At 41.4% G+C, this 27909-nt stretch overlaps 1 protein-coding gene and 1 long non-coding RNA gene across 9 annotated transcripts in view; one reads left to right on the top strand and one right to left on the bottom strand.

Annotated features, from left to right (window-relative positions):
• Positions 1-2329, top strand: part of LOC140210228 (anillin-like) — a 69740-nt gene extending 67411 nt beyond the window's left edge. For all 5 annotated transcript variants that reach the window (XM_072279104.1, XM_072279105.1, XM_072279106.1 and 2 more), the window contains one exon: positions 1447-2329. In XM_072279104.1, the coding sequence (XP_072135205.1) occupies positions 1447-1546 (100 nt within the window). In that variant the 3' untranslated portion in view covers positions 1547-2329. The remainder of the gene's footprint in view (positions 1-1446) is intronic.
• A 3658-nt stretch (positions 2330-5987) lies between these two features.
• Positions 5988-27791, bottom strand: LOC140210399 (uncharacterized). Of its 4 annotated transcripts, XR_011889230.1 has the most exons (7): positions 27715-27791; positions 25938-25996; positions 25303-25550; positions 22138-22289; positions 15840-15965; positions 8530-8619; positions 5988-6199 (listed from the first exon to the last, which is right to left on the bottom strand). It is a non-coding gene; the product is annotated as an uncharacterized lncRNA (long non-coding RNA). The 4 variants fall into 4 exon arrangements; XR_011889227.1 differs by lacking the exon at positions 22138-22289; XR_011889228.1 differs by lacking the exon at positions 22138-22289 and having other exon boundaries at positions 27754-27781.
• Positions 27792-27909: the final 118 nt, after the last annotated feature.

The raw sequence follows: 27909 nt of genomic DNA, 5'->3' as shown, positions 1-27909 counted from the left end.
TCATTATATGTTTACTTAATCTCGAGTCCATCGTAACATTGGAGAAAGATGACGCCTCGCCAGCTTGACTTTGCTTCCAAATTTCTGAACAAACTGATAACCTACACTAAATATTTGAGTCTTGCGATTCATTAAGCTGCTTTTTTTTTTTTGTTGTTGTTTTCGGAATATTTCAACTTCGTAGCTGTCAGTTAATGAGAGACATTGTGTTGCCACCTTATGACATTGGTAATAGTTGGGTGATAGTACACTTCCAAGTAAAAGAAATTTTAAATCCCACTCCAATTACTGAACACATACACATCACCTGTTCCAAGGAGCTAACTAAATGTTGTTGGGATGTCAGTGCTGATCGTGCCAGTGGATATGGATATTTGAGGTAGTTCAGACAAAGTCCTACTGCATCTTTTGTGGATGCTATTTCTTGGATTTTATTCTGTTGGCACTGAACTTAAAAAGAAATCAGTACATCAAAGTCTCAATAAATCTTAAGTACCATAGGTTCAAAGTAATCTGAAACTTAGAGACTCATTTTTGATTTATTCTGATGGTTGACACCTGTTCCTGAAGTATAAGGACATGGAGCATCACTTCATTTATCGAGCATTAAAGTGCAAAAATTGGACTATCAGCTTATGAATCCCCTTTTTATTTTCCCACATTATCATTTCCAGATTCTATCACTCAGCCACCCACAACTGGCATTTGTTTGGTACATGGAAGGAAAGTAGCACAAAAGAAACCCATGTAGCCACAGAACATGTAAACTACACAGTCTGAATTGAACTAAGTTGCTGGTGCTGTGAGGCAAATAACACTCCACAACTGTTTGCCTTTGTGGAGTTTCTGAGGCCAGCAAGAAATAGACTTTTAGTTAAATGAGATTTGAACATTCTAATGACTAAATTTCAAATGAAGTATTTGTATTCTCTACATGTGACCATAACACACAGCACAGTAGCTTAGTGATTAGGACAACGCATGATAGTACCAGCAACCTAGGTTCAATTCCTGTGCCACGTTCTCCCAATGACTGTTTCCTCTCACAGCCAAGGGTTAATTGGCCATTGTAAATTGTCCCATGATAGGGCTAGGGTTAAATCGGGGGCTGTTGGGTAGCGTGTGGAAGGGCCTATTCTGTGAAGTACTACTTCTATTTCCAGCTGTTTAGATGCATCTAGGTGTATTGCAGCCCTCTGCAGGATGTATAATTAATTATAGAACTTCAAGGAACTCAAATTCTCGAATACAACCTAGTCTCACGTATAAATTGAATGATACTCTTCAATCAGATGTTGATGCTCTTGATGGCCAAACAAAGATTTCATAGAAAACTGAAATAAATTTAAGCCAGATTGCCTCTTGAACAACATGCTTTCAATTTTGTATCGATTGCAGCTTGGCAAAACAAATAAATAAACTACTTTTAACCTATTATAATTGCAGATACTGGCTGTCAGCTGACACAAAGGAAGAGAGGAATCTGTGGATAGAGAAGCTTAACCAAGCCCTGATCAATCTCAGAACATGGCAGCAGACACAATAATAAGCACGCAGTGATGGAATCTGAAGATGGCTGATAGTTCAACCGGTGAACCATTCTAATGACAAGAAATGGGATGAGAGTTACTACATTTTACACAAGTGCTTTGCAAGTAGTTGGCTGTATATCAACCACTATTATTTGCTGCTATTACTAACTGAAATTAATCCAAATGTTTATATAAAAATATATTGTCTTGAACTTTTTTTACTCCAAGCAATTTTCAAGCTTAAATTTGTATTGTGTATTATGTGCAAATTATGAACAAAGTCCACGAAATTCCAGGTTACTATTCATTCTCCCAATATGTACTGCTAAGAATGCCAAAGTAACCTTCCAGAACAGATCAGTGCTATTGACTCTACATGGGATTGTTGTGGGCTCTGATTTAGCAGTTACCCCACCAGCACTACACTTGACATACTTCGAGGATGTCAATTTTTTTTTTAGAACCTTCTAGGCTTATCTATAATGGTCTTATTTACTAAATATGTGGATATATTATTTCTGGTAGATCAGTCCTGGAATTAGGCCTTGTATATGCCTCCCAAAAGTATTACCTGTTCTAGTTCAGATTTAATGAGTGGGTGAAGAGATGATGGTGCTTTTTTTTTAAAAAAAAACAACTTTCAATTAATCACCAAGAGCATGTATTTTTAAATCTAACGTCTTTGCAACATTTAACTTTATACATTAGTACTGTAGTCTGAAATGTTTCTATCCTTCTGCAATTTCTAAAAAGTCCTAACTCTTATATACATGTAATTCATTACAAATAAATATTTAAACCTGTGTGCTTTGTCATCTTTGCTTAATTTGAATTTCTTTGAACTGTGAATTCTGGTTTCAGAAAAGTTTAGCAATAGTTAATCAAACACTGCATCTGCTGAAAATGTTCATGTCATTTGGTTTGTGGAGTGAAACGCAATTTGGGTTAATGAATGTTCATCACTGTAATATTTGAGTAGTAGTTGAGAAAGATACAAGGAAATGGTCTAAGGCATGGTGGATACAAAGTGGAAAAATAAAAGATGGGTTCAAAATGGATATAAAAAGCAATGGACCGATTTCATTGTTGTCCTGCTTGACATGCAGCTTAATTACAACAGCAATGCTCACTGTCTTATACTTTGGAACTGCATGTGCACTTAATTCAAAAGTAGATGAACCCAATTACTGACAATAGTATTGCTGTGAATAAAGGTGGAGACGCAATTCATGACTCATTCCAATGTGCTTTAGCCAATATCCTAAGTAAACACTAAATTTCATTCCAAAATATAAAATACAGGACATTGTAGGAGTTTGTCATATTCTATGTTGCTTGAGGGATAAATTTGACATGATATAGCATCCTATACTTGAGGTAATACATTAATGGTTTACTTCCACTGCAGGAGACTTTTCCTATAGTGAGGAGTTTGCATATCTTCCCTGTGCGTTTCCTCTCAAATCTAAAGATGTACTAGATAGGTTAATTGGACATTGTAAATTGGCTAGGGTTAAAGTGGGATTTTTTGACATACAACAGTGTAGGGCCAAGTTACAGTGATCAATTAGCCTACCATCTGATACGTCTTTGAAATATGGGAGGAAACTCATTGGAAGCACAGACAAACTCCTCACAGGCCTGGTGTTGCCCCATTGCTAGGAAGGGTATTTTCTGTGCTGCATCCCAATAAAATAAAGTTTATTTTTCAACTCCAACTGTACAATTCTAAACTGGATCATAGACTGGCCTCATTTGTTCTCAAAATCAGAACCTGAAACTGCACCAAGTTCCCATCATTTGCTAGGTTAAATGATCTCCAATTAAGCAGCAACCCATCCTTGCTTTCAAATTGCCTGAGTTATATTTTATCTCCACATTCCCAATTCTGACCTCTTGAACAACCATACTATATTTCATAAGAAATAAGAATAGACCATCGAGCCTGCCCTGCCCTTCAATAACATGGCTGATCTATCTGTAACCTCAGCTCCATCTATCTGCCTCTTCCCCATGATCCGTAATTCCCTTACTATGTAAAAATCTATCCATTTCTTAAATATATTTAGTGAGGAAGCCTCAACTGCTTCCTTGGCAGAGAATGATACAGATTCACCACTCTAGGGGGGAAAAAGTTTCTCATCTGTCCTAAATCTTCTCCCCTGAATCTGAGGCAAAGTCCCCTAGTTCTAGTCTCACCTACCAATGGAATCAACTTTTCTACTTCTATCTTATCTATCCCTTTGAATGTTTCTATAAGACCCTCTCTTTCTTCTGATCTCCAGAGAGTATAGTCCCAGTTGACTCAATCTTCTCATAGGGATTACCTTCATCCCTGTAATCAACCTGGTGAACCTCCTCTGCACTGTGTCCAAAGCCAGTATATCCTTATATGAAGACCAGAACTGCACACAGTACTCCAAGTGAGGCCTCACTAGTACCCTGTATAGTTGCAGCATAACCTCCCTGCTCTTGAATTCAATCCCTCTAGCACTGAAGGCCAACATTGTTTGCCTTAATAACCTGTTGTACCTGCAAGCCAACTTTTTACGATTCATGCACAAGCACTCCCAAGTCCCTCTGCACAACAGCATACTGCAATCTTTCACCATTCAAATAATAATCTGCTCTTCTATTATTCCTTCCAAAGTGCATGATCTCGCATTTATCAACATTGTATTCTATCTGCCAGACCTTGGCCCACTCACTTAACCTATCCACATCTCTGTATAATTTGCAAATTTTGCTACACTACACTCAAACCCTCTTCCAAATCATCAGTGTAAATGGTAAACAGCTGCAGGCCCAGCACCAACCCCTGTGGCTCCACACTCACCAGACTGCCAACTGGAGAAACACCCATTTATACCAACTCTCTGCCTTCTATTGGTTAACCAATCCACTATCCATGCCAATACACTTCCTCCAACTCCATGCATCTGTATCTTATTTATAAGTCTCTTGTGCAGCACCTTATCAAACGCCTTCTGGAAATCCACATCCAAGACATCCACCTGTCCCCCTCTATCCACTGCACTCATTATGTCCTCAAAGAACAACAGTAAGTTTGTCAAACAGGACCTGTCCTTTCTGAATCCACTCCTGCTGCATCCGTCTAATGGAACCACTCCTTTCAAAATGTTTCGCTATTTCTTAATGACAGCTTCAAGCATTTTCCAGACTACAGATGTTAAGGTAACTGGCCTATAGTTGCCCACCTTTTAAAATGTGGCATGACATTTGCTGCTTTCCAAATCTGCCGGGGCCTGCCCAGAGTCTAGAGTTTTGACAAATAATTACCAATGTATCTACTGTAACCTCCACCAATTCCTTCAGCACCCTGGGATGCAGCCCATCAGGACCAGGGGGCTTGCCTACCTTCAGGCCCTCTAGTTTGCTCATCACTATCTCTTTAGTTTACCAAGGTCCTCACCTCCCACGTGTCCTCCACTGTGAAGACCGACACAAAATAGTCATTCAATGCCTCAGCCATTTCCTTATCACCCAATATCAATTTCCCCTTCTCATCTTCCAAGGGACCTACATTGACTTTAGCCACCCTCTTCCGCTTTATATTTATAAAAACTTTTGCTATGTTTTTATATTTTGTGCTTTCATACTCTATCTTCCCTTTTCTTATTTCTTGTTTACTTGTTCTCTTGCTTTTTCAAGTTTTCCCAACCCTCCAGTCTCCCACTACTATTTGCGACTTTGTACATGAGCTTTTAATTTGATACTAACTTTTATTTCCTTAGTTATCCAAAGCTGGCTCTCCCCACACTTACTTTTGACTGGAATATACTTTTGTTGAGTCTGTGAAAAATCTCTTTGAAAATGTCCTACCAAATAGCCTGTGCTCCCAATCCATATTAGCCAACTCCTCCCTCATCCCATTGTAGTCTCCCTTGTTCAAGCATAATACACTAGTTTTAGATCTATTTCCTTCTCCCATCTGAATGCAAAATTCAATCATTCTATGATCACTCTTTCCAAGAGGATCCCTGACTACAAGATCGTTAATCTTACCTGTCTCATTGCACAGGACTAGATCTAAGATAGTACTTTCCCTTGTAGGTTCAATAACATGCTGCTCAAGAAAGCTATCATGGATGCATTCTCTGAAGTCCTCCTCAAAACTTCCTTGACCAATCTGATTCACCCAATCTATGTGGAAGTTAAAATCCCCCATGACTGCCATTCTGTTCTTACAAGCCTCAGTTGTTTCTTGGTTAATCGCCTCTGCCACTGCAATATTCTTATTAGGTTCTGTCAGATGGTATTAATATCTTTAAACTGAGTATCAAAAGCCCAGTCCCTTGCAGATTCACTGCAAACACATGTTACAGCATCCTTGGATCTACCTCTAACTACTTGTTTACTCCCACATTCCTCCATGCACCATTTCACACTTGCAGCTTTGTAACTTGGGCAACAGTAAACAAAAATACAGAAGACTCCCGCCAGAAGATATTTATTTCAATTTCAGGATCAGATACATTTTGGTCTTCTTGGCTGCCAATAAAATACAGCCACCAGCACTTGTACCAAAGAAACCGAACAAGTTATTTTGGAAACAGTAGTCTCTAAATCTGATGATCCTGGCTACGACATCGGAATCACAAACAGCGCAAGATGTTATGTCTGAGGTCTTCAGTATTCCACAGCACCTGAAACGAATTTTCACATGAGTGAATAACATCAAAACATTCTCAACCAGAATCTATCAAGGAAACTATGAAATATTAAACAGCTGTATTAAGTTTAAATAGACTACAGTACATTATTTAGCATAAGGTTACTGCATTGTGACTCTACAATGAGCAAGAATTGCAATTAAATCAATTTTATTCCTGGAATATACTTTGAGCAGGGGTTTCCAGACTGGGGCCCATTGCTTAATGGTATTGGTCCAGGGAATAAAAAAGGTTTGGAATCATCACTCACCCGCGCACACCCCCCCCCCCCCCGACTTAGAGCAACAATGGTCCCAGGTGAATATAGCCATCAATCAGTAGCAGAGACCTTGCATACAATTTTAAGAATAAGCACGATGGTAAAGGGTTCACTGTCTACAAAGCTGTAAACTCAAAAGGAAAGTTTAAGCCCTATCAGGTTTTATGGGTGTCACTATAGGGAGATTATACTGCACATTCACCTGCTCTTCAAAGACTAGCTTACATTTCTGTCCAGACTGCAGCGAGGTGTAGCTGCAAATACCCACTCCCCGAGTGGTGAGTCCAGCTAACAAAGTATTTTAAACAGTTTATTTTATTTTTAATGATATACATTTAATTTTGTACAAACAGCACTCACAGGATTTCTGATTTATAAGATTTCCAAATTACAAAACATTTACAAACTACAAAGGATTTCCAAACACAGGTACGATTCCTATAAACTAGAACAACACACCAACGAGTTGCATACAAAGAAATCAAACTGAAGATTGAGGAATGAATTCTAGCTCTTTTCTGACACCGCATCTGTATGTCATATACTAACAATCCCTAATGCTTTCTAATCTTTCCTTTTGCTACTAACTGATGTTATCTATATATGGTGCTTTTCAGATGCCTTTGCTGGGACAAAGTATAATATAAAAGCTTCTGGGGACAGATCCCAGGCACCCTCAATTAACACGGTGACAGTCAACTCTAAATACAGATATCCCCGTTGTTGATTGATCAACTATGACCATTTTTGACTTGCTAAGTGATAAAAATCAACCTAGTCTGTAAGCTTCTCTGAATTCTGTCACAATGGTGCAAATAACCTAGCCAGTGTTGTATGATTTGATGCAGACCAATTAACATACCCTCAAGTTGATTAAACATGGGCCTACAAGACTTGTTTACTCATTTACAACAAGCTGACCAAAGAATACTGGTTATAAGTTTAACTTTTCACAACCAGTTCTGACCCTTTAGAAAGATCATGGTGCGGTGCTATACAGTTGAGGTCAGCAATAAGCCTCGAGCCCTGAAAAGTGAATATCCACCACACAAGCATAGACAGACTGACAACTTTGTAATTTAGCTCAAAGATTATACCTCACCAATAAATTCAGTGGAAGTGTGTGATTAAATGGAACTCAATACCCACCAAAGTCACATCTATCCGTACAAGTGGTCTGGAGAAAACCTAAATTCACTTGTATTCAGAAGCCCATCTGGGTAGCAAAATATAAATAATGTTCTTACCTAAAGGTTCCCGGATACTATTATATCACAGCAAACTGCACCAATTTGTATAATAAATGTCAACAATGACTACATTTTTGATGGCCACTCACATCAGATTTCTGAATGGACATCATTGCCCATTACCCCTATACTATTTTCTTTTTCTGGCTCTCTTTTTGCACTACTTAATTTAATTTTTATACTTATTGTAATTTATAATTTTATTTATTATGTATTGCAATGTACTGCTGCCACAAACAAATTTCATGACCTATGCCAATGATACTAAACCTGATTCTGATTTAGAAGCAATGCCTCAAGGAACTTCTGTGATTAATGAGCAAGACAACATTTCAACACTGACAGTATATTAGACACTACAGGTCATCAGGTAACTGAAAATGGAGTACTACAGTTACTGAATCAGTGTTTATAAGCATATTTGCCAACTCTGCAAGATGGCAGCAACATAGAATCAATAAAACAAAAAGATCCCAAGCTCTCAGAATGATTATTTAACACTCCTCACCAACTACTCAGATAATACATGCCAAACATCACTCATCACTGAACTTGGGAAGTGAAATCAGGAGAAAAAGACATATATAAATCAAACATTACACAAAATGCATGTGTGTATATATACAGTATTTTGTCATAAAATTAATACAAAACTTAAAACACAAATCAATGCACTAATAGAACCAAAGCTAGTAATTTGCACACTGAACAATTCCTACCATTTACCCTTGGCAATTAATGTTTTACCAACTATAAATTATTACAGAAAGTTCCAACAATAAAAAGCATCGTACCTCATCACTGTGCTTTCACGTGGGCATGCTCATCGCCTAAGACTAGGCAACTCTTTCTCACAAATCCCTTAATGAGGTAGGAACTGTCATCTGTTTTCAAACAAAAAAGATTAGTGAAACATCTACAGGTCTGTCCTAAAAGATATTCTTTATGATCTGTCCATATTAAAACTACATAAAATGTCACTAGCAAAGTTTTGGATCCATAGATCAACGAAGTGACAACCTTTACTTCCCTGAAGTTAGAATGATCAAGCTCATCCTACTGTCTAAATTTTCCCCATCAATTGTTCATTCAAATCCTATTTCATCACGATTAAAGCTTTGTCACCACCTTTCAATCTATATTCTTTGGACAATTTATGTAAACCTTGCACAATTTTCTCCCCCTCATATCACCTCTAGTTCATTTACAAATTATTTAAATTAAAGCACCAATTTTCAGTTTTGTGAATTCTCCGTGAGATCCTTCTAAGTAATACCAAACAAGAGGAGAGTTGGTGGTCAGGGCCCAGTGCCATTAAGTGTACAGATGGTAGGGACCAGACCACAGCTGTCAGAGCTCCTGAAGTGACACTACCAGGCTGGATGACTGATCACAAACAACTGCAGCCATCTTGTTTCGTACTAACTAATTGCTGGAGGATTTCCCCACTTACATTTTACCAGCAAGCCTGGATGACACATTTGGTCAAATGCTACCTCAATATCAAGGGCAGTTACTCTCACTTCACAATAAAAATGAGCTTATTGGTTCATGGTTGGACAAGACCATAAGATATATGGGCAGAATTAGGCAATTTGGCCACACTAGCGAGTGAAAACACTGGTTTCATCAATTTGTGGATTGGATTTATCCTGATTTTGTGAACAAAACATATCTGGTCAATTTTCCAAATTGCTGAAAAGATGCCAGTGTTATAATTGCATTGGAACAATAGGGCTACAGCCACAAATGGTTCTGGAACACAAGCCTTCAGTGCTGTAGCTGGACATTTGTCAGGTCCTGGAGTTGCTACTGCATCCAATACTCTCAATATTCTTGATAGCAAATTGAATTAGCTGCAAAATAGCTTTCAGCGATGATGGGGATGACAGTAGGGCACCCTAACCAAACAAAATTGCAAATAAAACCCACCAAAACCAAGACATAACAGAACCAGGGATCAGAGTATAAAAAAATTATAGCAATCTAGGAAATATAGTGAACTATGGTTCTACAGGAGAATGTTAAAAATATCACAGACCACACACACATCAAATGAAGAAGTTCTCAGAAGAGCCCAAGCAGTTCGATCACTCATAACAACAATAAGAGAAAGACAACTCAGATTCTTAGGACACATCATGTGGAAAAATGAACTAGAAAAACTCATATTCTCTGGAAAGATTGAGGGGAGTAAACCTAGAGGAAGACCTTGGCTTATGTACATCAAAAGCATAGCCAGGTGGCTACACATCGAGGAAATTGACGTCATCCAAAAAACGAAGGATAGATCTATATGGAAAACAATGGTCACCAAAGTCTGCATCTGATATGGTACCTAGACAGACAGACAGGAAATATAGTGCTTTAAAACTGAGATGACACTGGTGTTTATTATTATTAGTCTTTCCTCTAGCCTCAGCACTAGTTTCAAATAATTGGACCTATCATTCCATCCACTCCCCCAATTTTCTATGTTTCTTTTAACAAAGGCCAGTGCTTTAGTTCAACTGGGTATATTCACTTACATTTTAGAACCTCCTCTAAACTATTCCTCAATCTTAGGGCTAAGTTCCATCAAAATATGAAGTTATCACAAAAATTTTCTGGGCTAAAATTTGGTAAAAATGACAATGCTGTACAGAATGTTTCTGTAGATAGCTATTCAAAATTGAAACACATTAATACAATGTAAGCCTGCAAGACAGCAATTCTCCATTAAAGTGGATAGAGACCATTTCAAAGCCATTTCCTAGTCCAAGTTGGTAGTGATCACAGATTCCCATGTGTCAATGGTCAGCAGGGTAAAATAAGGTTTTTTGCATTCTAGTTTTGTCGCATGGTTACAGTGGGGAAGCACTCAGAATGGTGTTTAACACCTTACAATCCCTGAGAACTAAAATAATTAGTCTGGCAGCAAGCTATCTTTTCACTGAGAAAGAGCAGAGCCATAATATACCACAAATGTTCCTACTAAGGTGTGCATGCACACACATCTATTGCTACTAGCACACACAGAATTTGTGTCCACTGACTTTAGGACCCGGGGAGCTCAGGAACCATCATCTGCAGCTGCTGCTGAGCCCTGAGTCAATAAGTCAGTTTAAATAAAAATTTGCAATGAAAGAAATAATCAAGATTTGAGAATTATCGATCCATTAATCTTAATGTGTTAACGGCACCCATCAACGGAACAAAAATACTGTGGGCAGCAGTTCCTGTGTTTCCTGGCTCCTAAAGCCCATCCTTATGATGTAAATTCTTTGTGCATTAGTAGCAAAAGATGTGTGCATGGCAAAACTTAGAGGAAACGTTGTATACCACCTCTTGATATTCAAGCAGATTATCATGGAAATAACACAAATGTGTTTTCATTGTGCTTAGCTACATGAATCGAAACTGGATTTAAAGCTTCTAGATTTTACTTGGGCCCACAAAGAGAACCTCTCCTCTATTAGCTGCAATTACAGCAAGCTGCATGAGTGCTAATTGGGTTTACTTGATACCTGCACTGAAGTTTTTGAATTCAAATCCAAAATTTTCATTGTGGAGAAGTGGAATGAGGGTCTCTTGGTTTATATTTCAACACCTTAAAAGTGCAGAGCCAAGTTTTCTCATCTTTTCACCACCAATGAACCCTGGCTGCCATTGTAATCAGGTTGAAAACCATGATACTAAATTATTACTGCCATGATTACTAAATACTAAATTAAATAATCCTAAGCATGAAAAACTCCGCAGATGCTGGAAATCCAAAGTAAGACACGCAAAATGTTGCAGGAATTCAGGTCAGACAGCATCTATAGAAATGGATAAACAGTCGACATTTTGGGCAGAGACCCTTCTTCAGGACTCACAATTGAAGGACTATAAACACCTTCACTGCCCTAGACACCAGCATGCAAACAGAATCTGCAAAATGCATTGGAAGATCACAGACACTCAAAATTTTGATGGTCATCAGTGACAATGCAAATAGGCAAATGTAAATGCAGAAAGGAGGGCTAGGTTAAAGAGCAACGTAAAAATATAGAAACCTCTCCAGTACAGAGCCATGTAATACAGAAAAAAGTTCTTCGGCTCAGAGTCTGTACTAATCATTGTTCACCCATTAACACTGCTTTTTTGTTAATTCTTACATTCAACAACCACCTCAACACCCATATTCATCCACAGACTAGAGATAACTTAAAGCAGGCAACAAACCCACATATCCTTGACGTGGTTGAGACGCTGGTGTGGCGGGAGGGCTTCAGGTTCTTCAAGAGGTATGACCTGTTCAAAAGTGTCGGGTTGCACCTGAACCCGAGGGGGACCAACATCTCGCAGGCAGGTTTGTTAGAGATGTTGGGGATGGTTTAAACTAACTTGGCAAGGGGTTGGGAATCAGAGTGAAGGGACCCAGGATAGGACAGCTGGTAAATAAGTAAAGACAGTGTGCAGTCAGATTGTCAGGAAGGGCAGGCAGGTGATGGGACTTAGTTGCAGCCAACAGGCTGAGTATCAAATCTTTAGGGATGCAGAATCAGAAACGATGGCAAACACAGCACTCAAGGTGTTGTACCTAAATGCACCTATTATAAGAAATAAGGTGGATGATCTTGTTGCAATATTACAGATTGCCAGGTATGATGTTGTGGCCATCACTGAATCGTGGCTGAAGGATAGTTGTAGTGGGAGCTGAATGTCCAAGGTTACACGATATATGGGAGAGATAGGAAGGTAGGCAGAGAGGGTGGTGTGGCTCTAATGGTAAAGAATGGCATCAAATCAGTAGAAAGGTATGACATAGGATTGGAAGATGTTGAATCCTTGTGGGTTGAGTAAAGAAACCGCAAGGGTAAAAGGACGTTGATAGCAGTTATATACAGGCCTCCCGGAACTGGCTGGGAGGTGGATCACAATTTACAACAGGGAATATAAAAGGCAAGTCAAAAGGGCATTGGGGGTATGGTAGTCATGGGAGATTTTTCATGCAGGTCGATTGGGAAAATCAGATTGGTAATGGATCTCAAGAGAGTGAATTTGTTGAATGCCTAAGAGATAGCTTTTTAGAGCTGTTTGTCATTGAGCCTACTAGGGAATCAGCTATACTGGCAGGTGTCCCCAACATTTTGTGCACCGCGGACCGGTTTAATATTGACAATATTCTTGCAAACCTCACACGCGTTCAAGTTCAACAGTGTGTGTGAGACAGGGAATGAGGAAAGGTGCAGCTGACTCATATCGGTTCATATCGCTAAATAATAGCGTTTCCTCATATCATATCATCTCATATCAGTGGTTGGGGACTACTGATGTAATGAACCGGAGGTGATTAGGGAGCTTAAGATAAAAGAACCCTTAGGAACCAGTGATCACAATATGATTGTGTTCAGCTTAAAATTTGATAAGGAGAAAGTAAAGTCTGATGTAGCAGTATTTCAGTGGAGTAAGGGAAATTACAGTGGTATGAGAGAGGAGCTGGCTAAAGTAAATTGGAAGGAGCTGCTGGCAGGGATGTCAGCAGAGCAGTAATGGCATGCGTTATTTGGGAAAAATGAGGAAGGCGCAGGACATGAGTATGCCAAAAATGAAAAAATACTTAAATGGTAAATTAGCACAACCGGGGCTGACAAGGTAAGTCAAAACAATTGTAAAAGCAAAAGAAAGGGCATACAATAAAACAAAAATTAGTGGGAAGATAGAGGATTGGGAAGTTTTTAAAAACGTACCATGAGCAACTAAGAAAATCATTGGAAGTGAAAAGATGAAATATGAAAGTAAGCTAACAAATAATATCAAAGTGGATAGTAAAAGCTTTTTCAATTATATTAAAAATAAGAGAACTGAGAGTGGATATAGGACCGCTAAAAAATGAGGCAGGAGAAATAATAATGGGGGACAAAGAGATGGCTGATGAATTAAATGAGTAGTTTGTGTCAGTCTTCACTGTGGAAGATACCAGCAATATGATTGATGTTGTAGTGTGTAAAGGAAGAGAAGTGGGTGCTGTTGCTGTTACTGTTACAAGAAAGAAGGTGCTCAAGTTTCTGAAAGACCTAAAGGTACATAAGTCACCCAGACCAGAGGAACCGCACCCCAGGATTCTGAAAGAGGTAGCATTAGAAATGATCTTTCAAAAATCATTGGACTCTGGCATAGTGCCAGAGGACTGGGAAATTGCACTCCACTCCAGAATGCAGCAGAAAGGAAATTATAGACCAGTAAGCCTGACCTCAGTGGTTGAGAAGATGTTACAGCCAATTGTTAAGGATGAGGTGATGGAGCACTTAGCAACACAGGACAAGATAGTACAAAGTCAGCATGGTTTCCTTCAGGGAAAATCTTGCCTGACGAACCTGTTGGAATTCTTTGATTAGATTACAAGTAGGACAGGTAAAAGGATGTTGTATATTTGGACTTTCAGAAGGCCTTTGACAAGGTGCCACACATGAGGCTGCTTATCAAGTTAAGAGCTCATGGTATTATAGGAAAGTTACTAACATGTTAGAGCATTGGCTGCTTGGTAGGAGGAAGCGAGAGGGAATAAAAGGATCCTTTTCTGGTTGGCTGCCAGTTACTAGTGATGTTTCGCAGGGGTTGGTGTTAGGACTTCTTTTTATGCTGTATATAAACGATTTAGATGATGTAATAGATGGCTTTGTTGTCAAGTTTGCAGATGACAAAAAGATTGGTGGAGGGGCAGGTAGTGTTGAGGGAACAGGTAGGATACAGAAGGACTTAAGACAGATTAGGAAAATGGGCAAGAAAGTGGCAAATGAAATACAATGTTGGAAAATGCATGGCCATGCACTTTGGTAGTAGAAATAAATGTGTGGGCTATTTTCTAAACGGGAAGAAAATCCAGGAATCTCAGATGCGGAGGGACTTGGGAGTCCTTGGGCAAAACATTCTAGAGGTTAACTTGCAGGTTGGGTCGATGGTGAGGAAGGCAAATGCCATGTTAGCATTCGTTTCAAGAGGTCTAGAATACGAGCAAGGAAGTGATGCTGAAGCTACATAAGGCACTGGTGAGGCCTCACTTTGAGTATTGTGAACAGATTTGAGACACTCATCTTAGAAAAGTTGTTCTGGCATTGGAGTGGGTCCAGAGGAGGTTCACAAGGATGATTCCAGGAATGAAAGGGTTATCATACAAGGAATATTTGATGGCTCTGGATCTGTACTCACTGGAATTCAAAAGTATGAGGGGAGATCTCACTGAAACCTTTCAAATGTTGAACGGCCTATAGATATGGAAAGGATGTTTCCCATGGTGGGAGAGTCTAGGACCAGAGGGCACAGCCTCTGGATAGAGGGGCGCCCTTTCAAAACAGAGATGCGCAGAAATTTCTTTAACCAAAGGTTGGGGAATTTGTGGCCACATGCAGCTGTGGAGGCCAGGTTATTAGGTGTATTTAAGGCAGTGATTGATACGTTCTTGATTGGACATGGCATCAAAGGTTACGGGAAGAAGGCCGGTATCTGGGATTGAGGAGATTTTTAAATAAAGGATCAGCCATGATTGAATGGTGGATCAGACTCGATAGGCTAGATGGCCTAATTCTGCTCCTATGTATTATGAACATGAGGGAAAACTGCACAAGGGAATGGCAAAAGAGAATATGCAAGCTCCACACAGATATCTGTGGAGGTCAGAACTGAATCTGTGTCACTGGAGCTACAAGGCAGCAACTTTACCTGTTGTTCAGCTCATGCCCAATGAGACATGGTGAATTTTCTGTTACAAGTTCTTCTGCTGCAAGAACTCAAAATGTGCAATGTCTTGAACCGAAACATCAACAACCCCTTTGTCCCCAGCAGTTTTTTCGCTGTAAGTTCCAGCACTGGGCATCACATGGGCCTCCAAAGAACAGAAATGTGCCCAACTCCGGGACTGAAGTAAAATCACAATGCAAGAAACTCAAGACTTCGTTATGGAGTAATGTTATTGCCAACCACAAGCACATAAGATAGCAGTAGGTTACTTGATCTACATTATGGCTTACTCCACCACTCTGGTGATCTTTCACCTAAATGCCCAATCTTTTTAGGAAATTCACTAATTCAGCTGATTTTACTTATTGCTATGAATTAATTTCAAAACTTTGGCATAACATACCTCCACAAATCACTGTGTGAGATACTTTGCTCCACAAGTTTTCTGTGATGCGGCCTTCAGACTTGTGAATAAAATCAATGTTGTCCATTGTAGCCATTCCTCTGAATTATTCAATACTTCCTCTCACTAAAACACGATAGAAACAAGAATGCAAGACACATCAAATTAGCTTGATTTCTTTACAGAAGAAAAAACATAGATGGCAATACATCAGTAAACAGCTACATCAAGTTATGGCGAGCCAAGTATTAATGTCAATACTTTTCAGAAACAACATACAAAGCAGATCAACACACATTGACATTCATTCATGACTTACTTTCACTAAAATTATTATTTCTCAGGGTAACTGGAATTGCTGACAACAACCAAAACTCCTGGTTAGTCTGTGTGACGCATGAGACCATTTTGAAGGGCAGTTGGGATTAATCATATTAAAAGAACATAGAAAGCCTACAGCACATTACAGGTCCTTCGGCCCACAAAGCTATGCCGAACTATCCTTCTCCATAATTATATTGAAACTAATGGTATTGTGATCACTGGACCCGAAGTGCTCCCCAATACATACCTCCGTCACCTGCCCTATCTCATTCCCTAACAGGAGATCCAACACTGCCCCTTTTCTAGTTGGGATCTCTCTGTATTGCTGCAAAAAACCATCTTGCACACATCTGACGAACTCCAAAACATTCCGCCCTTTAACAGAATAGGCCTCCCAGTCTATGTGTGGAAAATTAAAATCTCCCAAAATCACAACCTTGTGCTTACTACAAATATCTGCTATCTCCTTACAAATTTGCTCCTCCAATTCTCGGTCCCCATTAGGTGGTCTAGAAAACACTCCTATAAGCGTCACTACACCTTTCCCATTCCTCAATTCTACCCAAATAGCCTCCCTAGACGAGTCCACTAATCTATCCTGCCAGAGCACCGCTGTTATATTTTCTCTGACAAGCAATGCAACACCTCCCACTCTTGCCCCTTCTATTCTGTCACACCTGAAGCAACGAAATCCTGGAATATTTAGTTGCCAATCACACCCCTCCTGCAACCATGTTTCACTAATAGCTACATCATCATATTTCCAGGTATCAATCCATGCTCCAAGTTCATCCACCTTTCTTACAATGCTCCAAAGATTAAAATAGATGCACTTAAGAAACTCTCCACCTCTTACTCTCTGATTATCCTCAATAGAGCGAACAACTTTGTTACCTTTTCCTTCTCCCTTACATCTTCGGTCTGAGTGCTCCCAATCTCTGTCCCCTGTCTATCCTCCCTCACATCTGTCTACTAGCGGTCTCTATTTGTAAACTAACCTCCTCTCTCCTAGTCTCTTCAATTTGATTCCCACCCCCCAACCATTCTAGTTTAAAGTCACCTCAGCAGCCTTCGCAAATCTCCCCGCCAGGATATTGGTCCCCCTAGGATTCAAGTGCAACCCGTCCTTTTTGTACAGGTCACACCTGTGCCAAAAGGGGTCCCAATGATCCAAAAACTTGAATCCCTGTCCCCTGCTCCAATCCCTCAGCCACGCATTTATCCTCCACCTCATTGAATTCCTACTCTCAGTCACGTGGCACAGGCAGTAATCCCAAGATTACTACCTTTGTGGTCCTTTTTCTCAACTCCCTTCCTAACTCCCTATATTCTTCTTTCAGGACCTCTCCCCTTTTCCAACCTATGTCATTGGTACCTATACGTACCACGACTCCTCTCCCTCCCACTTCAGGATATCTTGGAAGCGATCAGAAACATCCCGGACCCTGGCACCAGGGAGGCAAGCTACCATGCAGGTCTCCGGACTGCGTCCACAGAATCGCTTATCTGACCCCCTAACTATCGAGTCCCCTATTACTACTGCCCTCCTCTTCCTTTCCCTACCCTTCTGAGCTACAGGGCCGGACTCTGTGCCGGAGGCACGGCCACTGTTGCTTCCACTAGGTAAACTGCACCCCCCCCAAATAATTGTAATTGTTATATGAAGTTATAATAATTTCTTTCTTAAGATTCTTTTTACATTCTTTATATTCCTCGAGCAGCTCATTAACTCCAAGCTGCCTATATTTATTGTAGATCCCTCTCTTTTGCTGAACCAAGTTTCCAAGTTATAATCCAATAGCTGTAATTGTTATATGGTTATATACTTACTTTAGAAATTACCTAGGATTACCCACAGCCTTCTATTTTTCTAAGCATTGTACCTATTGTACCTACGACTTGTACCTATCCAAGAGTCTCTTAAAAGACTCTATTGCCTCTATTGTATCTGCCTCCACCACCGTCACCGGCAGCCCATTCCATGCACTCACCATTCTCTGCGTAAAAAACTTACACCTGACATCATTAGATTAGATTCAGCTTTATTGTCATAGTGCCGAGTACAGATACAAAGCCAATGAAATGCATTTAGCATCTGACCAGAAATGCAAAGAATAGTGTTACTTACAAAATAACTGCAAATTAAAGAAGTGCTACAGCACACAAATATAAAAGTACTGAGACAGTACAATACGGATGCAATACTGCTTAGCACTGTGATGAGAGATTCAGCAGTGTCACAGCCTCAGGGAAGAACCTCTTCCTGTGCCTGCTGGTGCGGGAGCGGAGGCTCCTGTAGTGCCTACCGGATGGGAGGAGAGCAAAATGTCCATGGTTAGGGTGAGATGCATCCCTGATAATGCTTTTCACCCTGCCCAGGCAGCAGTTATGGTAGATGTTCTCAATGGTGGGCAACTGGGTGCCGATAATCCGCTGGGCAGTTTTCATCACCCGCTGGAGTGCTTTGCAGTCCGATACGGGACAATTGCCATACCACACTGAGATGCAGTTGGTAAGTATACTCTCAATGGTACAGCGGCAAAAGTCCGTCAGTATCCTGGGGCAGAGGTGAGCTTTCTTCATGCTCCGCAGGAAATAAAGGCGCTGTTGCACCTTTTTGAGTTCAGGGACCAGGTGAGACCTCGGAAGTGTGGACACCAAAGAACCTGAAGCTTGATACACACTCCACTACAGTTCCATTGATGTAGATAGGGGCGTGAGTGTGACTCCTGGCATGCCTGAAGTCCACAATGATCTCCTTGGTCTTCCGGGTGTTAAGGGCCAGATTGTTGTCTGCACACCACGCAGCCAGGTGCTGAACCTCATCCCTGTAGGCCATCTCGTCATCCACTCTGATTAGACAAACCACCGTGGTGTCATCTGCGAACTTGATTATGGAGTTAGAACCATGTACAGGAACGCAGTCATAGGTGAAAAGGGAGTACAGAAGAGGGCTCAGCACATAGCCTTAAGGCTCACCGGTGTTCAGGGTGAGGGTGGAGGAGGAGAGGTTGTTTAACTTAACTGATTGGGGTCTGTTAGTCAGAAAGAAGACTCATCTCTGTACCTACTTCCAAGCACCTTACAACTGTGCCCTCTTGTGTTAGCCATTTCAGCCCTGGGGGAAAAGCCTCTATCAGGTCACCTCTCATCCTCCGACACTCCAAGGAGAAAAGGCTGAGTTCACTCAACCTATTCTCATACGGCATGCTCCCCAATCCAGGAAACATCCTTGTAAATCTCCTCTATTCCTTTATTCTTTCTATAGTTTCCACATCCTTCCTGCAGTGAGATGACCAGAACTGAGCACAGTACTCTAAGTGGGGTCTGACCAGGGTCCTCTATAGCAGTAACATTATCTCTTGGCTCTTGAACTCCATCCCACGGTTGATGAAGGTCAGTGCAGCAGCTTTGAGTGTCCTATAGTCTCGGACCCCAAGATCCCTCTGATCCTCCACACTGCCAAGAGTCTTACCATTAATACTACATTCTGCCATCAAAACACCTCAGACTTATCTGGGTAAAACTCTATCTGCCACTTCTCAGCCCAGTGTTGCATCCTATCGCTGTCCCGCTGTAACCTCTGACAGCCCTCCACACTATCCACAACACCTCCAATCTTTGCGTTATCATCAAATTTACTAAACCATCCCTCCACTTCCTCATCCAGGTCATTTATAAAAATCACGGAGAAGGGGTCCCAGAACAGATCCCTGATGCACATCACTGGTCACTGACCTCCATGCAGATTATGACCTGTCTAGAACCACTCTTTGCCTTCTGTGAGCAAGCCAGTTCTGGATCCACAAAGCAAGGATTATTTTTAATCTTTATTATTAAAAATAATACCTATTATTTTTCTAAGCATTGTACAGATTGCATCACCTCGGATCTGGGCCGAAATTTACGTGCCGGGTGGCACCTAATTAATTAGCTTGTTTATTTCGGCTCTTTTCTTAAAGATGTGCTGGGTGCATCCCAGCTACCGGTGTACCCCTGCATGCTTCACAGATCGGTATCGGTCGGCGGCCTGGAGGAAGGGGGCCACTGCACCACCCCAACCTCCGATGACTTAGCCTAACACACTATCATCAGTGTGCTTTGTGCTGTCTTCCCAATTCCGGTAAGTGATACTACACTGTATATACATTATTCCTACTTTATATAGGCTGTGTATTTTTATGCGTTATTTGGTATGATTTGGCAGCTTCATAGCTTAAAGGTTACTGGAGAGTGTTTTTGCCGAGAGCGCTTGCGTGAGATTTTCGCTACGGAGAACAGTGCAGGCAATGATTGTAGAGAAGTATTTCTACTGTTATTTTGGGTTTTGTGTTATTTGGCATGATTTGATAGGTTATTTTTGGGTCTGCGAACACTCACAAATTTTTCCCATATAAATAAATGGTATTACTTCTTCGCTTTACGACATTCCAGCTTACATGAGAACGCTCTACCTTCAGATGGCGGGGGAAACCTGTATTCTGTCAGGAAACCTTCCTGAACACACCTAACAAACTCCACCCATCTAAACCCCTTGCTCTAGGGAGATGTCAATCAATATTGGGGAAATTAAAATCTCCCATCACGACAACCCTATTATTGCACGGTTCCAGAATCTGTCTCCCTATTTGCTCCTCGATGTCCCTGTTACTACTGGGTGGTCTATAAAAAACCCCCAGTAGTTATTGACCCTTTCCTGTTCCTAACTTCCACCCACAGAGACTCAGTAGACAATCCCTCCATGACTTTCTCCTTTTCTGCAGCCGTGACACTGTCTCTGATCAGCAGCGCCACGCCCCCACCTCTTTTGCCTCCCAGCCTGTCGTTTCTGAAACATCTAAAGCCTGGCACTCCAAGTAACCATTCTTGCCCCTAAGCCATCCAATTCTCTGTAATGGCCACTTCCTCATAGCTCCAAGTACTGATACACACTTTAAGTTTTTGTTCATGATACTCCTTGCATTAAAATAGACACATCTCAAAACCATCCCTCTCTATCACCTGCCTATCCTCCCTCCAAGCTTTCTCGATTTGTGAGCCAACCGCCCCTTCCTCTGTCTCCTCCGTTCGGTTCCCACCCTCCCAGCAATTTGTTAAAACCCTCTCCAAGAGCTTTAGCAAACCTCCCTGCCAAGATATTGGTCCCCCTCGGATTCAAGTGCAACCCATCCTTTTTGTACAGTTCACACCTGCCAATGTCCCATTTATCCAGAAAATCTGAATCCCTGCCCCCTGCTCCAATCCCTCAGCCACGCATTTATTCTCCATTCCTGTACTCATTGTCGTGTGGTACAGGCAGTAATTCCAAAATTACTACTTCTCAACTTCCTTCCTAACTCCCTGTAGTCTATTTTCAGGACCTCCTCCCTTTTCCTACCTACGTCATTGGTACCAATATTTACCACGACCTCTGGCTGTTCACCTTCCCACTTCAGGATATCGTGAACACAGTCAGAAACATCCCAGACCCCGGCACATGAGAGCAAGCTATCATCCGTGTTTCTTTCCTGTGTCCACAGAATCACCTGTCTGAACCCCTAACTATAGAGTCCCCTATCACTGCTGCCATCCTCTTCCTTTCCCTACCCTTCTGAACCAGAGGCGTGGCCACTGTTGCTTCCCCCAGGTAGGTCGGCCCCTCCAACAGTAGTTAAACAGTAGTACTTATTGTTAAGGGGAACAGCCACAGGGGAACTCTCTGGTATCTGACTCTTGCCCTTCCCTCTCCTGTTACCCACTTATCTGTCTCCCAAGGCCCCAGCGTGACTACTTGCCTATAGCTCCTATTACCTCCGCACTTTCCCTGACCAGACAAAGGTCATCGAGCTGCATCTCCAGTTCCCTAACTCGGTCCCTAAGGAGCTGCAGCTTGACTGTCTGAGAGGCTGGGAGTCTCCTGGACTTCCCACATCCAACACCCAGTACAGAACACTGGCCTCGCAGACATACTTCCTATTCTTCGCAAGGAACTTACCTTGCCTCGGCCGATTATCGCTGAAGCCCCACTGAGCCAAATCCCTCCAACTCTGTCGCCCGCTCTATAAAGCTGTCTTCTTTTTAAATTCTTCCCGCTGGTCTAACTCGCTCACGTCCATGCGCCTGCTCTGTCGTGCCACGATCAAACCGCTGAAGAAAAAATGCACTCCTTTTAAATTCCTCCTGCTGGTATAACACCTACGCAGTCCTGCCTCAATCAAACCGAAAACAATCTACTCAACCCAAGCCTGACGAGCCAAAGCCGGTCTAAAGACTGGCCACACAAAGAATGGATCAGAGTCAAATAAATACCCAACTATACAGCGATGGGAAAGCATCCTTTCCTAAAAGATCAAGATTCATGTTTATTTTTCACATGTACATCAAAACCTACAGTGAAATGAGGCACTGGTAGCAACAAAGATCATGTTAATTGCCACCTTTTATTCCCAGGTATTAAAAAAAAACTAACTTATTGAATTACAGGAATTTGAATGCCCATTCTGTCTTAGTCCAAATGTCTAGATTACAGAAGATGGACAACTCACTACACATCGGTTCAAATGCCCACAGCTGTTGCAAAGTTGACACATGCAATGTGCTCAGAGTTCTTGATTTCCTGCTGAAAGCAACACAGCTTCTAAAACACTTCTGGCTACCTGGGCTCAGTCTTTGAATAGAAAGTAAAACAATACCCCAAGCTCTCAGAGAAATGACTTTGATGCTCTACCTTGGCTGTTCAGATAATACATGCCAAACATCATTCATCGCAGTAACCAGGTGGAAAATGTGGAAGAGCAAAGACAGCGCAGGAATCCCGTTCTAAAATGCAGTTTTACATAAACAATACCAAAAGGGCTCAAAAAACTAAATGGGCAGCATTTTAACCACATTCTGCAGAAGGGAAATCAATTGCAGCGTTTAGCAGGGCAGCTGCAAATTCATTCCTGACTTTGGTTGTCACCTATGTGATTATTTTCTCTCCTTGGGCTCCCACTGGTGCTCCAGTTCCCTTCCAAAGGCTACACTTAAAGGCATACTGATTATAGGTTAAGTATCTGTAGTATAGGCAGGTGGTAGAACCAGGGAAAAGTAGATGCTGGAGAAAAAGGTAAGTACGAGTGTTAAGGACGGTCAATTGTCAGTGCAAACATGGAGAGCTGTAGGACCCATTTCCATGCTACATGTCTATTTACTATTCTACAGGTACTTTTAACGGAATTTATCAATAACTAAATTAATTATTCTCTTAATTATGACAGGATACTGTTTTGATGACTGTAGTTTTAAATTCAAGGAATGTTGAAAAGTCAGTATACAACCCAAATCTGATTCAATACCACCTCACTCCTCAGACATCCACGGGATTCATTTTCCATTAATTCATTTGAAACAAGGGCCAGACCAAATATGTATGACTAAAACTGGTCAGTCACCAGTGGTGTGCCTCAGGGAAATGTGCTGATGACACAAAGGTTAGGGGTGTTGTGGATAGTGTGGAGGGTTGTCAGAGGTTACAGTGGGACATAGGCTGAGAAGTGGCAGATGGGAGTTCAACCCAGTTAAGTGTGAGGTGGTTCATTTTGGTAGGTCAAATATGATGGCAATATTAATGAAGACTCTTGGCAGTGTGGAGGATCAGAGGGATCCTGGGGTCCAAGTCCATAGGACACTCAAAGCCGCTACACAGGTTGACTCTGTGGTTAAAAAGGCATATGGTGCATTGGCCTTCATCAATTGTGGGATTGAGTTTAAGAGCTGAGAGGTAATGTTGCAGCTATATAGGACTGTGGCCAGACCCCACTTGTGAGTACTGTGCTCAATTCTGGTCTCCTCACTGCAGGAAGGACATGAAAACCATGGAGGGGGTGCCGAGATTTACAAGAATGTTGCCTGGATTGGGGAGCATGCCTTATGAGAATAGGTTGAGTGAACTCCGCCTTTCCTCCTTGGAGCGACAGAAGATGAGAGGTGACCTGATAGAGGTGTATAAGATGATGAGAGGCATTAATCGTGTGGATAGTCAGAGGCTTTTTCCCAGGGCTGAAATGGCTAGCATGAGTGGGCACAGTCTTAAGGTGCTTAGAAGTAGGTACAGAGGAGATGTCAGGGGTAAGTTTCTTTTACGCAGAGTGGTGAATGGGCTGCTGGCGACAGTGGTGGAGGCGGATACGATAGGGTCTTTTAACAGACTCCTGGATAGGTACATGGAACTCAGAAAATTAGGAGGCTATGGGTAACCCTAGGTAATTTCTACGGTAAGGATATGTTCGGCACAGCTTTGTGGGCCAAAGGGCCTGTATTGTGCTATATGTTTTCTGTTTCAAAACAATCTCTTGCCAATCAGTCTCTCGATGAGGTTGAACTGTTGAAAGATAAGAGGGTTGAAGTTTAGAACGATGTGTCTGAAACAGCCTAATGGTTGGGTTTTGAAAGTGTATTGTTGAAAATCTTCATTTCAAAATCACAACATCCAAAGCAAGTTACTGGGAAAAACTTAGATCCTTTTACTTACCAATAGCATGACAGTCTTCACATCCAAACCAGAATGTTGACATATTGCATGACTTACATTTATATACACCCTTAAGCCTCCAAGCTTGTGGCATACAATCACTGAAGAGGAGTTACAGTTACAAAGACAAACAGGCCAACTCTTCTGACATTATCTGAATCCAATAAGAGCGGATTTGGCAATAGCTAACTAAACAGGGGCTTACCCTGCTCATCTTAAAATACAAAACAAACTTTTATTTTAACTGTTGGCACACAGGCCACATCTGTCCTTTCGAGCCACACTGCCCAGCAACCCTGTTTAACCCGAGCCTAATCATGGGGCAATTTAACATGAACAATTAGCCGACCAACTGGTATGTCTTTGGACTGTGGGAGGAAGCTGGAGCACCTGGAGGAAACTCATGTGGTCACAAGCAGAACGTATAAACTCCTTGAAGGCAGTGGCAGGAAATGCTTTTTGAAATTGGACCAAATTTCGACAGGGAATCCTACACTACATGCAATGTTCAGTTTACTTAAACAAATATGCAGAGCTGTCTGTACTAATAAAAAGCCACTGAGGAGATATTTCAGAGAAAAACATCCATGCAAAACATTCAGACGTTGAATGCCCAACAAGAGTGGAGACATCAACTCCATAACTCACCTATAGTACATGGACACATATTTGACACAATGGGATGAACTGGCTCTTCTGTAATGAAAGAGATGCTCCAATTGGTACGAATCACCATCTGATCAAAATCTCATACTTTCAAGCTCTTCCTCGGCACAGGAGCTTTTCTGGACAGCAGTGAGGTAGTAGTTCATGCTGGAGCAACCATTTCATAACTGATGGCAAATGAACTGATGGCCAATCTCTACCTAGAGATTGGGGAGCAGGAATGCTCTCACCTGTAACCACAATTAACATTTAAAGCATATCATACCTTTTTCCCCCCACTACCATAAATTTGCATGATTTTTTAAGTTCTCGCCAAATGCTTTACAGATTAAGGGCATAACAGCCCTTCAAAAATATTAGTGTCTCCGTGTAGTGAAATTCTGCATTTCTCTGAAACATCTACAGCAGCATTCAGTTTATTTACTGCTCATGCAGGCCGCTGGATTCAAGGAAGCAGAAAAGAAGATTCCAAGCTCTCAGAGTAATTTTCCATTCTCTTCACAGGCTGTTCAGATAATACATGCCAAACATTACTCATCACAGAACCAGGGAAGTGGATCGGCAAGTAAAAGCACTCCAATGATTCCTTTAAAGAGAACTTCACATTGTTAACTTACCCTCAAAGCGACTTGGATCCGCTCCATTTTGCACTGGCTCTTCACTAACCCTAGAGCACCTGGACAGCGAAGATGCATAAATCAGGATGCCTTCATCAACTACAGCTTGACATTCAATACTATAATCCCCTCAAAAGTACTCAATCAGTTTCAAAATCTTGGCCTCAATACTCCTTGAGCAACTGGATCCTCGATTTTCTCCCAGTCAGTTCAGATTGGCAAAAACATCTCCACAATCTCCATCAGCGCAGATAAAGTTAGCCATCTGCTCTACTCACTTAATACTTATGACTGTGAGGCTAAGCACAGCTCCAAAGCCATACTTAAATTTGCTAACGACACCACTGTCAAAGGTGGTGGTGAATCAGGAGACTGAAATCCACAACGTCTCACTCAATGTCAGCAAGACCAAGTAGCTGATTATTGACTTCAGGCTCTTGAACCAGTAGGGGATAATTTCACTTGCCCCATCATTGAACTTCTCCCACAAACTATGGAGTTACTTTCAAGGACTCCTCACCAAATGTTCTCAATATTTATTTATTTGTTTGTTTGTTGTTTTTCCCTTTTGTATTTGCAGCTTGCCTTTTGCATCTTGATTATTAGTACGCCTGTTTGGATGCAGTCTTTCATTGATTCTATTGTGTTTCTTGCAAGATGACAAATCTCTGGATTGCATATGGTGACATATACAGTATGTATTTTGATAATGAATTTACCTTAAAGAGAACTCCAAACCTGTTTATCTTTTCCTCAGAAGACTGCATTCTTGGAACACTTGTTCATTATTACTGCTATCTTGTAAACACAAGATCTCAAGTGGATCTGTTAGCTGCATAATACCGATTTCTTCCAATTTCTGGTAATTTTTCCCCATTTCCCCCTACTTACAAAAATCTACAAACTTATTATGAACAGTAGCAACACAGATATGATAGACAGTGAAGTCTTTTTACATAGAAAGGAAATATAAAATATCACAACACATAACTTTTATTGGTTTAAGGTAAGAGGGCAAATTTAAACCAGATTTAAGAGGTAAATTTATAAAATTGGGAGAAGCATTGAAAGGACTCACAGTTAAAATCTACTTCCCAGGATTGAAATGTTAATTAGTACAGAATATGTATTTGAGGTGGTTTGGGAGGGGGAAGAGAAAGAGTTCAAAGGAAATGAGCAAGGCTATTTTTTCTATAGGCACTCATAGGCTGCAAAGAGTGGTGATGTAAGTAGATTTGATCAGAACATTTAGAAGACATATTGGCAGACATGACTATGCAGGGAGGAGGCATAAGGACCACGTTCAGGCGTCAGAAACTTTGTTTAATTCAGGCATCGTGAGCCGAAGAGCCGACTCCATGTGCTGTACTGATTTAATGGTCAAACTTCTTCACATCGAGCGCTAGATGCCCGAGTATGCTGCCAGAGGTGGGAGTGGAAGCAGATGCTATAACAACATTTAAGAGGTACTGAGACATATTTAGACCGATATGCACCACGTGAAGGCAGATGAAGACTGGCTTCATGGTTGGCACAGGTATGATCGGCCTAAGGGACTGTTTCTTTGCTGTCCACAGTTATTAAAGGACTAAATTAACGTAGGTTCCAGTCCGGGTGAATCCCTAAGGTTCAAATACACCGCCTGACGTAGACCAGGAAACCGAGCTCAGCAAGGAGCGTACTGGGCCCATAAAATGCGGTTGCGCCACCCGTTCCGCGCTGCAATCCCCTGCCCTCCTCGACCGCCACCATTCACCCAGTTCCCTTAGAAGCGCACCATGGGCGACGCCGTTAACCAGAACTCAGCAACACCGACCTCACCTCCACCGCGCCACGAACAAAAGGAACCCCAGGCGCATGCGCGGAAGTCTTCCTCCCCACGGGGCCGCCCAGCTAATTCGCCAACCACGGGAAAGGGAGGGACAGCCAATAGGAATAAAGGGACTAGCTTGATTGACATGAAAGTGTCACC

This window comes from Mobula birostris, chromosome 15 (genome assembly GCF_030028105.1).
Source record: "Mobula birostris isolate sMobBir1 chromosome 15, sMobBir1.hap1, whole genome shotgun sequence".
In the NCBI taxonomy this organism is placed as follows: Eukaryota; Metazoa; Chordata; class Chondrichthyes; order Myliobatiformes; family Myliobatidae; genus Mobula; species Mobula birostris.
This window is presented reverse-complemented; position numbering and strand designations above follow the sequence as displayed.